Consider the following 16,671-nt stretch of genomic DNA (forward strand, 5'->3'; position numbering starts at 1 on the left):
GTGTGGTTCTAGGATTTTTGCTCACCGTTCTTGTGATCATTTTGACCCCACGGGTTGAGATCTTGCGTGGAGCCCCAGATCGAGGGAGATTATCAGTGGTCTTGTATGTCTTCTATTTCCTAATAATTGCTCCCACAGTTGACTTCTTCAAACCAAGCTGCTTACCTATTGCAGATTCAGTCTTCCCAGCCTGGTGCAGGTCTACAATTTTGTTTCTGGTGTCCTTTGACAGCTCTTTGGTCTTGGCCATAGTGGAGTTCAAACGGGTTCAAACAGGTGCCATTAATACAGGTAACGTGTGGAGGACAGAGGAGCCTCTTAACCCCTTCAACCTATGGGGGCGCTATGTCATTATTGGATAAAAAAACGTGCCCGTTTTAAGCGCAATATTTTGTCACGAAAAGATGCTCGACTATGCATATAATTGGCAGCTTTGGAAAGAATATCTTTGCAGTTTTGAAAACGTCAGTGTTTTATCTGTGAGTGCCACAGAACTCATGCTACAAGCGAAACCAAGAGGAAACTCAAACAGGAAATGAGCAGAATTTTTGAAGCTCTGTTTTTCTATCGTCTCCTTATATGGCTGTGAATGTGCCGTGAACGAGCTTACGCTCTGCCGTTCGTCCAAGATGTCTGCAGCATTGTGACGTAATTGTAGGCATATCATTGGAAGATTGACCATAAGAGACTACATTTACCAGGGGTCCGCCCGGTGTCCTGTGTCGAAATTATTGCGTAATCTCTAGGTCCATGTGTGTTCCATTTCTTCAGAAGAGAAAGTCAACTGCCACGATGGATTTATCGTCGATAGATTTGTGAAAAACACCTTGAGGATTGATTCTAAACATCGGTTTGCCATGTTTCTGTCGATATTATGGAGTTAATTTGGAAAAAATAACCCAAACGTGATGGAGAAAACGGAGAGATTTGTCAACACAAATAATATTTTTGTAAAAACTGAACATTTGCAATCTGAGAGTCTCCTCATTGAAAACATCTGAAGTTCTTCAAAGGTAAATTATTTTATTTGAATGTTTTTCTGGTTTTTGTGAAAATGTTGCCTGCTGAATGCTAACGCTAAATGCTACGCTAGCTATCAATAGTGTTACACAAATGCTTGTTTTGCAATGGTTGAGAAGCATATTTAGAAAATCTGAGATGAGTGTTGTTATCAAAAATCATCTAAGCTTGAGAGCTAGCATATTGATTTAATTTCATTTGTGATTTTCATGAATAGTTAACGTTGCGTTATGGTAATGAGCTTGAGGCTGTATTCACGATCCCGGATCCGGGATGGCTCGTCGCAACAGGTTAAAGAAGAAGTTACAGGTCTGTGAGAGCCAGAAATCTTGCTTGTTTGTAGGTGGCCAAATACTTATTTTCCACCATAATTTGCAAATAAATTCATAAAAAATCCTACAATGTGATTTTCTGGATTTTTTTTCTTATTTTGTCTGTCATAGTTGAAGTGTACCTATGATGACAATTACAGGCCTCATCTTTTTAAGTGGGAGAACTTGCACAATTGGTGGCTGACTAAATACTTTTTTGCCCCACTGTATATCCTAGCTTCTGGGCCTCAGTAGCAGGCAGTTTACTTTGGGCACGCTCTTCATCCGGACGTGAAAATACCGCCCCCTTGCCTAGAGGTTAAACTAATAACGCACAAATTATTGTATTCAATATAGACAAGAAAAATACATACTTTTTACAACCTACACTGAATGTTTAAATTACGTGAACCCCTAGGCTAATGACTTCTCCAAAAGATAACTGGAGTCAGGAGTCGGTTAACAGTGAGTCCAATCAATGAGACGAGATTGGAGTTGTTGGTTAGAGCTGCCTTGCCCTATAAAAAAAACACTCAAAATTTGACTTTGCTATTCACAAGAGGCATTGCCTGATGTGAGAACCATGCCTTGAACAAAATAGATCTCAAAATACCTAAGATTAAGAATCGTTGACTTGTAACCCTTTCCAGCTTTATACAAAAGTATCTCTAAAAGCCTTGATGTTCATAATTCCATGATAAGAAAAATAGTCTATAAATGAAGTTCAGCACTGTTGCTTCTCTCCCTAGGAGTGGCCGTCCTGCAAAGATGACTGCAAGAAAGTAGAATGTTCAATGTGGTTAAGAAGAATCCTAGTGTCAGCTAAAGACTTACAGAAATTTCTGGAACATGCAAACATCTTTGACGAGCCTACAATACATAAAACACTAAACAAGAGTGGTGTTCATGGGAGAACATTGCTGCACGTCTGAAGTTTGCAAAAAGTGCACCTGGATGTTCCACAGCTCTACTGGGAAAATATTCTGATGAAACTAAAGTTTAGTTTGGAAGGAACAAACAACACTATGTGTGGAGGAAAAAGGCACAGAACATCAACCTCATCCCAACTGTAAAGTATGGTGGAGGGAGCATCATGGTTTGGAGCTGCATTGCTGCCTCGGGGCCTGGACTGCTTGCTATCATGGACAGAAAAATGAATTCCCAAGTTTATCAAGACATTTTGCAGGAGAATGTTAGGCTGTCCGCCGATTTGAAGCTCAACAGAAATTGGGTGATGCAACAGGACAACGACCCTAAACACAAAGTAAACCAATAGTATGGCGTCAACAGATGAAAATACACCTTCTGGAGTGGCCCATTCAGAGTCCTGACCTCATCTCGATTGAGATGCTGTGGCATGACCTCGAGCGGTTCATTCTAGACATCCCAAGAATATTGCTGAACTGATAGTTTTGTAAAGAGGAATGGTCCAAAATTCTTCCTGACTGTTGTGAAGGTCTGATCCGCAACTACAGAAAATATTTGGTTGAGGTTATTGCTGCAAAAAGGAGGGTCAGGTCAACCAGTTATTAAATCGAAGGCTTCACATACTTTCCTCACCCTGCACTGTGAATGTTTACACTGTTTAATGAAGACATGAAAACGTATAATTGTTTGTCTTATTAGTTTAAACAAACTGTGTTTATCTATAGTTGTGGCTTAGATTAAGAAAATATACAATTACATTTTTATTTATGCAGAAATCCAGGTAATTCCCAAGGGTTCACCTACTTTTTTTGTGCCACTGTAGCATTGTAATATGTCTCAGACACCTCAAATCCAGACTGTTGCGCAGTCAGTCTCTAGTATGGGGGATGGTGAACTGAGGGTAATGGACTGTCATAAGGGGCTTCCAGAGGGGAAATCTCAGCCTGCTGAATCCTGGGAAACCAGTGCAAGCCTGCTCAGCTATTTTCCTCCCTGTGAGTCTGTCAAGAGGGGCTAAAGTTCTTCGGCACTGCGACTGATTTCCTTCATATGGATTCTGGAGAGGTCGCTTCTTTTGTAGATGACATAGAACAACCATGCTTCAGTATGTAGTGTGTGCGCTGAACTGACATCCATGATTGTTTCTGACACTCCATTTTTCAGATGAAGGGTTATTAAATTGTCTAAAATGCTCAACTCAAACAGCGCTGTATAGCCTACTGTTGCGGCTGGCGATGTAATTCAAAGCCTGTACTTCATCACTCAGGATGTGACTTTCCATTGCTCCTGTTTTTACCATGTAATGTTATTAAAACAAAATCCGACAACAGTTGACCTATTTACCTAGTCTGCTTGTGTGTTAGAAATATATTATTCTCAAGGTGCATTCAATTTGCGTGAGCCAAAGGGAGGGAAACATGTATTCTGACAAGCAGTCATTGTACAACAGTTCTTAATGCAATTGCGGGAAGACACTTTTGAATAAGTTTTGGCCTTTGTTAAAAGGAGGGGGATCCCATTTGCTACTATGGGTGTGAACGTTAGAAGGAAATTGGGATCCTTAATGTTAAAAATCCCAAACTGAAAAACAGTTTTTATTATTAATTGAATTATTAATTGCAGTGTAGTTATCAAACCATATTTTCCATGTTAGTCTAAGTAGACGATAGGCCATAAAGGCCTGGGGAAATTTGAGGACCAGAGGAAGAGGTGAATTTTAGGTTACTTCAGTGAATGTGTGAGTCAAGCAAGACCAATTTGACCAAGATGAGCTTTATATACAAAAGTATGTGGACACCTCTTCAAAATAGTTTATTAGGCTATTTCAGCCACACCCGTTGCTGACAGGTGTATAAAATCGAGCACATAGCCATGCAATCTCCATAGACAAAAATTGGCAGTAGAATGGCCTTACTGAAGAGCTTAGTGACTTTCAACGCGGTCCTGTAATAAGATGCCACCTTTGAACAAGTCAGGTGGGCAAATTTGTATCCTGCTAAAGCTGCCTCGGTCAACTGTAAAAGTCCTATTATTGTGAAGTGGAAACGTCTTGGAGCAACAACAGCTCAACTGCAGAGTGTTAGTCCACACAAGCTCACAGAACGGAAGCAACGTTGGCACAAAAATTGTTCGTCAGCTTAATGAAATGGGTCACCATTGCCGAGCAGCCGCACACAAGCCAAAGATCACCATGCGCAATGCCAAGCGTCAGCTGGAGTGGTGTAAAGCTCACCGCTAATGAAACGCGTTTGGAGTGATTTTAATCACTCTTCACCATCTGCCAGTCCGACGGATGTATCCGGGTTTGGCGGATGCAAAGAGAATGCTACCTGCCTGAATGCTTAGTGCCAACTAAGTTTTGGAGGAGAAAAAAAAGTGCCAGTGAAGTTAAACCTTAACGCTACAGTATACAATGACATTCTAGACAATTCTGTGATTCCAAGTTTGTGGCAACAGTTTGGGGAAGGCCCTTTCACTTTATCATCATGACAATGCAGAAAGTGAGGTCCATACAGAAATGGTTTGTTGATCTGTGTAGAAGAACTTGACTGGCCTGCACAGAGCCCTGACCTCAACCCCATCGAACAACTTTGGGATGAATTGGAACGCCAACTGCGAGCCAGGCCTAATCGCCTAATCGTTGCTTCATGATTCCAAATGTGTATTTTTTTCCATTAGTTTTGATGTCTTCACTATTCTACAATATATAAAATAGTACAAATAAAGAGAAACCCTTGAATGAGTACGTGTGTCTAAACTTTTGACTGGTACTGTAAGTATTCAGACCTTTCCTATGGACCCTGAAATTGAGCTCAGGTGTATCCTGGTTCCATTGCTCATCCTTGATTTTTCTACAACTTGATTGGAGTCCAATTCAATTGATTGGACATGATTTGGAAAGGCACACCTGTCTATATAAAGGTCCCACAGTTGACAGTGCATGTCAGAGTAAAAACCAAGCCGTGAGGTCCAAGGAATTGTCCGTAGGCCTCCGAGACAGGATTGTCGAGGCACAGATCTGGAGAAGGGTACCAAAACAACATTTCTGCAGTGTTGAAGATCCCTAAGAACACAGTGACCTCCCATCATTCTTAAATGACCAAGGCTGGCCAAGGCTTTCAACTCTATCAATCACTACATTCTTCTTGGCAGACTCATCAGCCTTGGTTTCTCAAATGATTGCCATGCCTGGTTCACCAACTACTTCTCTGATAGTTCAGTGTGTCAAATCGGAAGGCCTGTTGTCCGGACCTCTGGCTGTCTCTATGGGGATGCCACAGGGTTCAATTCTCGGGCAGACTCTTTACTCTGTATATATCAATGATGTTGCTCTTGCTGCTGGTGATTCTCTGATCCACCTTTACGCAGACAACACCATTCTGTATACTTCTGGCCCTTCTTTGGACACTGTGTTAACAAAACTCCAGACGAGCTTCAATGGCATACAACTCTCCTTCCGGGGGGCCTCCAACTGCTCTTAAATGCAAGTAAAACTAAATGCATGCTCTTCAACCGATCACTGCCCTCACCTGCCCGCCCGTCCAGAATGACGACTCTGGATGGTTTTGACTTAGAATATGTGGACAACTACAAATACCTAGGTGTCTGGTTAGACTGTAAACTCGCCTTCCAGACTCACATTAAACATCTCCAATCTAAAATTAAATCTAGAATTGGCTTCCTATTTCACAACAAAGTATTCTACACTCATGCTGCCAAACATACCCTTGTAAAACTGACTATCCTACCGATCCTTGACTTTGGCGACGTCATCAATAAAATAGCATCAAACGCTCTACTCAACAAATTGGATGCAGTCTATCACAGTGCCATCTGTTTTGTCACCAAAGCCCCATATAATACCCACAACTGAGACCTTTATGTTCTTATTGGCTGGCCATCGCTTCATACTCGTCGCCAAAGCCCTGCCTTATCTCAGCTCACTGGTCACCATAGCAGCACCCACCCATAGCACGTGCTCCAGCAGGTATATCTCACTAGTCCCCCCCCAAAGCCAATTCCTCCTTTGGCTGCCTTTCTTTCCAGTACTCTGCTGCCAATGACTGGAATGAACTGAAAAAATCACTGAAGCTGGAGACTCACATCTCCCTCACTACCTTTAAGCACCAGCTGTCAGAGCAGCTCACAGATCGCTGCACCTGCACATAGTCCATCTGTAAACAGCCCATTCAACTACCCATACTGTATTTATATATCTTGTTCCTTTGCGCCCCAGTATCTCTACTTGCACAGTAATGTTCTGCACATCTACCATTCCAGTGTCTAATTGCTATACTGTAATTACTTCGCCACATGGCCTATTTATTGCCTCCCTTATCTCATTTGCACTCACACTGTATATAGATTTTTATTTTTTACTGTGTTGACTGTTTATTCCTTGTGTAACTCTGCATGTGTCGAACTACTGTTCTTTATCTTCGCCAGGTCGCAGTTGTAAATTAGAAAATGTTCTCAACTAGCCTACCTGGGTTAAAAAATGTAAGAAATAAATGGAAGTAGTTTGGAACCACCAAGACTCTTCCTAGAGCTGGCCACCTGGCCAAACTGCGCAATTGGGGGTGAAGGAACTTGTTCAGGGAGGTGACCAAGAACCTGATGGTCACTCTGACAGCTCTGGAGTTCCTCTGTGGAGATGGAAGAACCTTTCAGAAGGACAACAATCTTTGCAGCACTCCATCAATTTGGCCTTTATGATAGTGGCCAGACGGAAGCCACTCCTCAGTAAATGACACATGACAGCCCGCTTGGAGTTAGCCAAAGGGTACCTAAAAGGACTCTGACCATGAGGAAACAAGATTATCTGGTGAAGCATGGTGGTGGGGATGTTTTTCAGCGGCAGGGACTGGGAAACTAGTCAGTATCGAGGGAAAGATGAACAGAGCAAAGTGTAGAGATCCTTGACGAAATCCTGCTCCACAGTACTCAGGACTGCAGACTGGGGTGAAGGTTCACCATCCAACATGACAACGACCCTAAGCACACAGCCAAGACAACACAGGAGTGGCTTCAGGACAAGTCTCTGAATTTCCTTGAGTGGCCCAGCCATAGCCCGGAGTCGAACATCTGTGCTTCAACAAAGTACTGCATAAATGGTCTTTAATACTTGTGTAAATGTCACATTTCAGTTTTTAAATGAGCAAATATAAAAAATACTCTCTTTTTGCTTTGTCATTATGGGCTATTGTGTGTAGATTACTGGGGGGAAAAAACTATTTAATCTATTTTAGAATACGGCTGTAATCCAAAGGCAGTGTGTGTCTTTTAAACGGTAAACTTATTAAAAAATGTAATTTGGCACATCCCTACCGTTACCGCATTTATTTCTTTGCTCTTAAAATTGCTTGCAGCATCATTATAAAAATGCAGTTACAACCAGAGGTTTAAGCATGGTTTACACATTGATCACGCTGATTAGCATCACTGCGCAAAATGGTACACAGCATCTGGATATCTGTGCAACAAATGTTCAACATTCACCTTCTGCTACCATTTCTGTCCATCAGTCTACGCATGCAGTTTGACGCAGCGTATGCACCACACAGAACGCACTGCTGCTGCAAGGCAAACAGTGTTCCAGACTCTGTCGGTGTGATCGAGGTGTTAGGCACAGCGCTCTTAAATTACATACTTAATATGTAATTAGAAACCCATAAAATGTATTGGAGTGAATAAGAACAGAATATGAATATGTGTGCAATGGGTTAAGTAGAGATGGATAAGACCCATGCTTCAGCCTATGTATTTATAGCCACTATGCTGCATCATTTGGGCTACAGGTGATAATGTTTATTGCTCATAGCATGCATGGTCCAATATGTTAATGTATATATTTTAACCAATATGTTATTGGGCTCATTTCTGGAGGGGGAAATTCAATTTTAGATGGTGTTGACATTTAATTTTTATTTCCATTCTTTGGAATATGTCCTTTTTAAAGTCTCTAGAACTGAGCTCAGCAGTCCTCCTCCGACATACAAATGATCACAGGAAGGACCCTGGACACCCTAAGGAAGGAGACTAGAGTTAGTCAAACTCGCAGTTTCATACATGTACAAAATTATGCACTTTCCCTAAAAGCAGGATGTTTTTATGGGAGGTTTACATGAAAGGGGAGGTTTACATGGTCCTAGACAATTGATCTGAGACCGACTTAAGTTTCATTCATGTATGTTTTGTTTTTTGCTTCATCCCCAGTGTGATGCATGGAAGTGTTGTCAATGAAGTTACTCACTGTTAGTATGTACATCATGTACAAATTTAATGGCAGATGTTTGTCATCTGTAAATCATGGTAGGTAACAGTTGTGAGAAGGGTAGTATTGGCTACATAAGTATACGGTTTATTTACCAAAGGGCAGTAGGTTTCTCATTCTGTGTAGTAAGAGGAATGATATATCAGATTTTTCTCAATGGGAAATCTGTGAAAGTCAATAAATGGGCTCTGTTTCCATAGGAACCCCATATCCTGTCCACTCCTGGAGTTAAATAGAAAATCTTACTTTTGTCCTGGCTAAAAAGAAAATGGTGTTTGGCAAATCATAACCTTTTGACCTTACTCTTTTTAAGTGAGCCATTTGTGTCTTCCATGGTATGTCTTGAATGGATATGACATCCAATTTTGTGCTTCTGTAGCCTTCAAGTTGTGCCATTTTACATATGGGGATAAAAGTAGCTTCATGTGACACACATTCCCCCTTTTTTAAGAATAACATTGCCTTATTCAAGGAGGCTTACAGATGTCATGCTGCTTATGTAGAAGAGAAACTCAAACTCCATCCGCTAGGCTAGCCAGCAGAACTCCCTCCAATGCTGTGCCTCGAGGTCTGTGAAATGTGAGCCCGTTCGCTATTGGCCTGTTGCTGAAACGGAGCTGTAGTTAGAAGGCTTTGAATAGGAAGCTGCTCGAGTCAGGAGGTCACTGTCGTCTCCAGGACAGGGCTAGGTGTTGTGCTTCTATCTATGCCCAACACAGTTCATGAGCTTTACTCATGACTACCATTGATAAGAGCTTTATCTGAGCATGCCTCAATTCGGATCTTTGTTTATTTTTATAACTCAGTTGTAGTGAACTGTAGGAATCCTTTTATAAAGTAATTTTGGTTTCTCCATACATCCTGTAAGTAGTTGTTGGGTTGAAGTTGCCTCTGACCGCTTGTATGAATTACGTTTGCGTTTTGCCTTCAAATAGTTACCCAAGCCACCTATACCAGTTTGTCAACATTGTGAAAGGGAAGTTCCGGTATGTGTGAGACGGTAGGACATTTTTAGTTAACAATTTGAAAATGAGCATCTCCTTATTACTTGTCTAGGAAACGATTAAACACCAGGGCCAACATTTTGTCCTTCGAGCTACATAAACAAGTGCACTGTTGGCGACGGAATGTAAGATTACATAGTTAGGAGTCTCAGACCTTTTTGGTGTCCAAGCATATCCCCTCCTTTGTTTCAGCAGCCAGCCTGCTATTGTTACAGGCATAAACTTATTATATCACATGTTATAATATCTAGGCCTACTAGCGTACAGCCAGTTAGCCAACCTCATTTCAGAATGGGACTCTCCCGTATACTACGTATTTTGAAGATAAACATTCAAATCATAGACTGTATTTTGCCCTTTTTTCTTAGATAATCCTGCTGCAGCTGGCTGGGACTCTCCCGTATTCTACGTATTTTGAAGATAAACATTCAAATCATAGACTGTATTTTGCCCTTTTTTCTTAGATAATCCTGCTGCAGCTGGCTGAGGGTGTTATTATTTTTTGTTGTGGTGGTGGTATGGAGGAGGCCGGTGCTTGCCACAATGCCCTCCTTGTGTTTTCTGGGCAGGCAGAGCCTGACTCTGCTCCTGTCACACAGTTGCTTGCAGCACTTGTCCTGCCACTTGGCTTGACATTTGACCTGTCTGCTGCCACGGAGTCTGGGGCTAGGCTACCCCATATCCCATCCATCTACAATGTGACTATGTAAGAATGTTTACCTACAAAATACTAGTAATATCTTCTATTTTATTGGTTCCTGCTCATTTTAATTGTTGTAGAGCAATTTGTGCTTATTGCTTTTTTTTGAGAAATGTTTCCTTGTCATATTAGTTGCATATTTAGGTTGATACCCATTACCTTAGATACTATAAATGTTTGAAGTAGAATCTCAATGAAATGGGGCACATACTTATTAAAAGGGTACAATGGGATTGAAATGGTCGCTCTACCTGTTTTTAAAGTGTTCTTCTTTGAATCCACATAAGAACATTCTGGGGGAAAAGCATTCCTTTGCTTCATTGGCAACAGATGTAGAGAGAATTTTTGAGCTGAAACTTTGAGTCCTAAAAGCGGTATGGTACTGTCTAGTGTATGGCAGCTGTTTGGCCGAGTAGGCTGAAATAGACCTCATGAGCGGAGACTGAGGGGTTGTCTAATGGTGGCCATGTGGTTGTACCCTGCCTTCAGTGGGCCTGGTGCCTCAGTGGCAGAAGGAGCTGTCAGCTTGAGGAACAGCTGCCCTGTCCACCACCATGAGGCTACCTTTAGTCGTTGATGTTGAAAAGAGTAATGGATACACATTTGTTATATGCTGCATGTGCCATTATTTTACATTTCAGTTGACTTTTTATTTTAGTGCTGACAAATTCCTTGAAGATCTATGACAGGTAACTCATACTTGGGAGCTCATTTTGTATCTGGCGACAGAGCTTGCTTCAGGAAACCTAAGCTCCTTGTCCAAGTAGCAGCAGCTGAGATACACAGTGAGGGGTGGAGGCGGCACTAACATTAGCCCTGAGTGCACCCTGCCAAAGGAAGGACATTAAACCGGGCACTGAGCCAGCAGCACAGACTGGGGACCCTCCTATTACGTGTTTGTTTGGGTGTATGCTCTAATACTTTCCGCATTGGAACAAGAAGCTTGGCTGCCAATAGAGAGGATAGTGGGACGGGTCACATCAATATTGATGCCGTGCCCGGCCTGACCTGCTCATCTTAGCCAGACCTTAGGCAGGCAGGTCAGCAGTGTTTCACTTGGACACAAATGTAACTTTTTGTTAATGTTGTGATGGCTGGCTGGGCGTCTTATCTTGTCAGCAGGACACCAAGACCCACAAACTCACTTTTTGGAGTCAGAACAACAAACCTGACAGCCTACACTTCATGGTTTTATAAGTCAAAATGAGAATATCAGAGGCAATATTGGCTTTGTTTATTCATCACAATACTTGGCGGGCTCTGCCTCCTTTTGTTATGACCTGAGTCCTACTGTATTTCACAACAGTTTCCTTATTGGATTCATAGACCTCTGATGTAACTTCCCTTTTCTGTTGAGCAGTTTCTAGGATTTAGGACCTTTTTGGGCTGGACCCGGCTAGTCCGGTTCCTGTTTCCTCCGGTAGCCTTAATATCCTTATTTTAAGCAGCAGGGAGTGTGGGGCATCTGGCAGTTACCGCAGTCACTGCAATCCATGGGATTTTGCGACAGGAGAGACTGCTCATTTCACTAGTTAGACTACCTCTCTCAAAGCACCATGTTTGAAGTAGACTGCTCGTCTCTTTTTTCCAAAAGAAAACATAAGGAGCTAAATTTGACCTTCGGTTATAATGAGAACTGTTAGGTGTAATGGTTTTTGGAACCAGTTTGCTCACTTGGAAATTGAGGTACTGACCTGTTTCATCCTTTATAACCTCTGTGATTATTATTTGACCATGCTGGTCATCTATGAACATCTTGAAGAATAATCTGGCTTTAATGGCCATGTACTCATAATCTCCACCCGGCACAGCCAGAAGAGGACTGGCCACCCCTCAGTCTGGTTCCTCTCCAGGTTTCTTCCAAGGTTCCTGCCTTTCAGTTTTTCCCTTGTCACCGTGCTTCTACATCTGCATTAGACTGATTTTTATGATTTTTCAACGCTGATATTTGTTTGTAATAATGACAATTACAACAATACTGAATGAACACTTTAACTTCATATAATACATCAATAAAATCAATTTAGCCTCAAATAAATAATGAAACATGTTCAATATGGTTTAAATAATGCAAAAACAGTGTTGGAGAAGAAAGTAAAAGTGCAATATGTGCTATGTAAGAAATCTAACGTTTCAGTTCCTTGCTCAGAACATGAGAACATGAAAGCTGGTGGTTCCTTTGAACATGAGTCTTCAATATTCCCAGGTAAGAAGTTTTAGGTTGTAGTTATTATGGGAATTATAGGACTATTTCCCTCTATACCATTTGTATTTCATTAACCTTTGACTATTGGATGTTCTTATAGGCACTTTAGTATTGCCAGTGTAACAGTATAGCTTCCGTCCCTCTCCTCGCTCCTCCCTGGGCTCGAACCAGGAACACAATGACAACAGCCACCCTCGAAGCAGCGTTACCCATGCAGAGCAAGGGGAACAACCACTGCAAGGCACAGAGCGAGTGACGTATGACACGCTATCTACCTAGCCATTTCACTTCGGTTACACCAGCCTCATCTCGGGAGTTGATAGGCTTGAAGTCATAAACAGCGCAATGCTTGACGCACAACGAAGAGTTGCTGGCAAAACGCACAAAAGTGCTGTTTGAATGAATGTTTACGCACCTGCTTCTGCCTACCACCGCTCAGTTAGATACTTGTATGCTCAGTCAGATTATATGCAACACAGGACACACTAGATATCTAGTAATTTCATCAACCATGTGTAGTTAACTAGTGATTATGATTGATTGTTTTTTATAAGATAAGTTTAATGCCAGCTCGCAACTTACCTTGGCTTACTGCATTCGCGTAACAGGCTGTCTCCTTGTGGAGTGCAACGAGAGAGGCAGGTCGTTATTGCTTTGGACTAGTTAACTGTACGGTTGCAAGATTGGATCCCCCGAGGTGAAAATCTGTCGTTCTGCCCCTGAATGAGGCAGTCAACCCACCGTTCCTAGGCCGTCATTGACAATAATGTGTTCTTAACTGACTTGCCTAGTTAATACTAGAGTGAAAGATGTGCAAGTAGAGATACTGTGGTGCAAGAGGTTAAGGTCAGTGGAACATTGTAGATACAAACAGTGGTGGAATGTTTGTGGTTGATAAAGGCCACGTACAATGCACAGGCTGTCTGAGCAGCACACAATGACGGGTGTCTTGGTGTTATCCTGAGGAAAAGCTGTGGCTTGTTTTTTTTTTTCCACGAGTTGCTCCCTCATCCCCAAACAACATTGTAGCTGTAAGCATGGGGCTGAGTGATAACTCAGAGCGTTCCACAACAGAATTAATAAGAGGCCTACACAGTGGGGCTGGCCTATCCAGTATGATTTACTTTTATTTTTGCCATTTAAGGTGTGATCTCATCAGGGGATTCTAGTATCAAGAAACAGTACAGCAACACCCCAGATAACAATTGTAAATGTTTTAGTATTGCTTACCAAATTGCTTTTGTCTGAATTTCCTAGCCTTATGCTAGCTATGGCCTACATCTAGAAAGGAAACGGGTACATTTCCAAGTATTGACATGGACATCTCTCCACTACTGTGGCGTATTATCACCATTTCTTTCTCATGCTAGGTAATGATACATGCTGGCATTTGTTTCTCCTAAACATGCAAATAGGATTATGCTTATTTACATAATTACATAACTACCAAGGAGAGAAACCGGTTTCTGTTGACAATTTGCTGCTTAGATTTTGAAAGGGGATATTGTTAACTCCCCCGTGTGTGTGTGTTCCATTAAGACAGATCACCACTGTTTTCCAACAATGAGCGCTTGCAGACATTTGTCTGTGGCTGTATTTCCTTTTGTAGAGGAGTTATTAGTGAGTGAGGTACAACGTTAGTACCAGTCTAGAAGTGTTGCTTGTGTATGCAGGGATCTACAGTGCGGTCATGTCTATCATTTATTTATGAAGGCTAATATGAAATTAGTCTAATGGGATAAAGAATTAACACCTGATTATGCGAAACCCTCAATTTTCTGTTTTATCTTGTTCGGTTTTTTTGGCTGTTGAGTTGGGCTACTGTAAGTAGTTGCACAATATTGTCACAACCTAGTGTAATTCATTAGACTAAATGCTTACTTGAGTTTATAAGCATTCACAATTATTTTTATTATCTTCCCAAGAACTGCTTCAACTGCCATGTTTTATTGGAAAAAACAGAACATTTGAATCCTTCCTCTGAAATCATTGTTACTTTCTTTTTGTTTCTCCTTTTTCCTCCCTTAGGAAACGACCTAGAGGCCTTACAGATACATTTGTTCTTTTGTCGCTCTTCTAATCTGCATTTTGTGGAGGAGAAGCGGCGAGATCTGGGAGCACATTTTTGTTTCCGCAGTGATTAACTACCTCAGCCAGCAGAAGGAAACGGCGAGGACGTTGAGGAGGCCGGCAAAGTTTCCAACAGCAGTCCTATCAGCTGGCTTCCTTTTAACCGCCACAGACAGTGTGAAGAGAATCTCTGACGGACTGGTTGTCTGCCCTCCACTCTGCTCCATACACACAGAGAGGAAGTGAAGTGACAAGGCACCATTGTCCTACTGGATAACAGATTTTGTCTCTCTTTGTCAGACTCCTTGCTGTTGACCAGTGCCACATTTCTTTTCAGATTCTTTGCTTTTTTTGCTTACAGCTTTTAAAGATTCTAACTATATATGTTATACAAAAGTACATTTTCTGCTTCTATTTGAAGGAATTGTTATGCACATGAATCTTGTCTTGGAATGAGAGAATCGTGGAGTGTTTTCAGTTTTTTGCACTGTCCTCTCATAAACCATTGACTCCTTTTGAGTCCAATTCGGGAATTTGCATTTCTACCTTTTTATTTTTGCTGGGACTGTCCACCGTGACCTGCAGCAGGGCTGCACATAAACATCACACTTAGTCAACAATTCTCTACCCTGCATCACTCTGTTAGTTACAAAGCATTTTGAGATGAATTTCTGGTAGATGGAGCCCTTAAGTTGTCTTTTTACATAAATTCCAGGACTATTGGTTTGTTGTATTCTATAAGAGAGAGAGAGCTTCTGGTTGGCTGAAATCCGGAGCTTCCAGAGTCAGCCTGACACTTATGTATTGTTGTAGTGCGCAGGAAAGTAAAATGGACTACAAGCGGCGCTTTTTGCTCGGCGGGTCCAAGCAGAAAGTGCAGCAGCACCAGCAGTACCAGATGCCTGAGCTGAGCCGGACCCTCAGCGCCCCCCTGGGCTCCACCTGCTCCCCCATGGGTGGCTCCACCGGGGTGGGTATGCCCGGCAGCTGCCAACCACCTCCCTCCACCCCCAACACCACTGCGGTCGCCGACATCCAGCAGGGCATCTCCAAGTACCTGGATGCACTGAATGTGTTCTGCAGGGCCAGCGCCTTTCTCACTGACCTGTTCAGCAGCGTGTTCAGGAACTCTCACTACTCGAAAGCAGCTATGCAACTTAAGGACGTGCAGGAACATGTCATGGAGGCGGCCAGCCGGCTGACTGCAGCAATAAAGCCAGAGATCGCCAAGATGCTGATGGAGCTGAGTGCTGGGGCTGCCAACTTCAAAGACCAGAATGACTTCAGCCTGCAGGATGTGGAGGTAAGGGGTTGCCAAGGTTACAGTTACTGACCTGGACATACACTGAACACCTGTCAAAAGTAAAGTTATTACATTATCCTGACAATTAGGCCTACCTGTAAAATAACATGATTCTTTTCCATTCCCCTCCTTTCCATTTCCCTGTCAATCGGGGGCGGCTGGTAGGAGGAGCTATAGGAGGAAAGGTTCATTGTAATGGCTGGAATTGGGATGTCAAACGTGGTTTCCATATGTTTGACTGTTCCATTTATGCCATTACAATGAGCCTGTCATCCTATAGCTCCTCCTACCAGCCTCCCCTGCTGTCAATAAGCATGTTTTGCAAAAAGGGAACTTTTTAAAAATACCACATTTTGTTATGAGGGTCTAGACTATAATTTTTTGCAATTTCTTTTGCACTTTTTGCTTTGTTTCTTATGTTCCATTTTTCTAGGGCAAGGCTGCTGCTAAGATGCCCAGCTAAATTCTCTCAGAATGCATTGCTCCTTGATTCAGAATTTCTTGGCTGAAATTAGGTCCTGACGCCCAATGTTAAGCGGGTGCTAGGATCTGAGGGCGAGGTGCGAAAAGCACTGAGAATGTGAGAAGAGGGCAGGAACCATCGTTTATGCTGAGAGAGAGTCTGACTGAGCATGCAGGGTGATCGGTCTGTCTATTACAGGCCAGCAAAGTTGCTTACAGTGAGTGTTTTGATTGGGGAAATAGTAACTGAAATTAGACTTCACTAGTGTTTTGTGGATGAGAAGCCTTATGTGCTCCTGATGCCACAGCTGTGCCTCCTGCCTCGCCAGTCAGAAATGAAGAGGTTACAGGGTAGTGCACTCCTAAATAGTACTCAAGAGAAATGCCAATTTAT

At 42.3% G+C, this 16,671-nt stretch overlaps 1 protein-coding gene across 1 annotated transcript in view; it reads left to right on the forward strand.

Annotated features, from left to right (window-relative positions):
• LOC124033594 (granule associated Rac and RHOG effector protein 1-like) overlaps nucleotides 1–16,671 on the forward strand; it is a 44,481-nt gene that overhangs the window by 11,811 nt on the left and 15,999 nt on the right. The window contains 1 exon segment of the mRNA XM_046345673.1: nucleotides 14,471–15,815. Coding sequence (XP_046201629.1) covers nucleotides 15,312–15,815 — 504 coding nt within the window. The 5' untranslated portion in view covers nucleotides 14,471–15,311.

The sequence above is a fragment of the Oncorhynchus gorbuscha genome, linkage group LG04 (assembly GCF_021184085.1).
Source record: "Oncorhynchus gorbuscha isolate QuinsamMale2020 ecotype Even-year linkage group LG04, OgorEven_v1.0, whole genome shotgun sequence".
Lineage (NCBI taxonomy): Eukaryota > Metazoa > Chordata > Actinopteri > Salmoniformes > Salmonidae > Oncorhynchus > Oncorhynchus gorbuscha.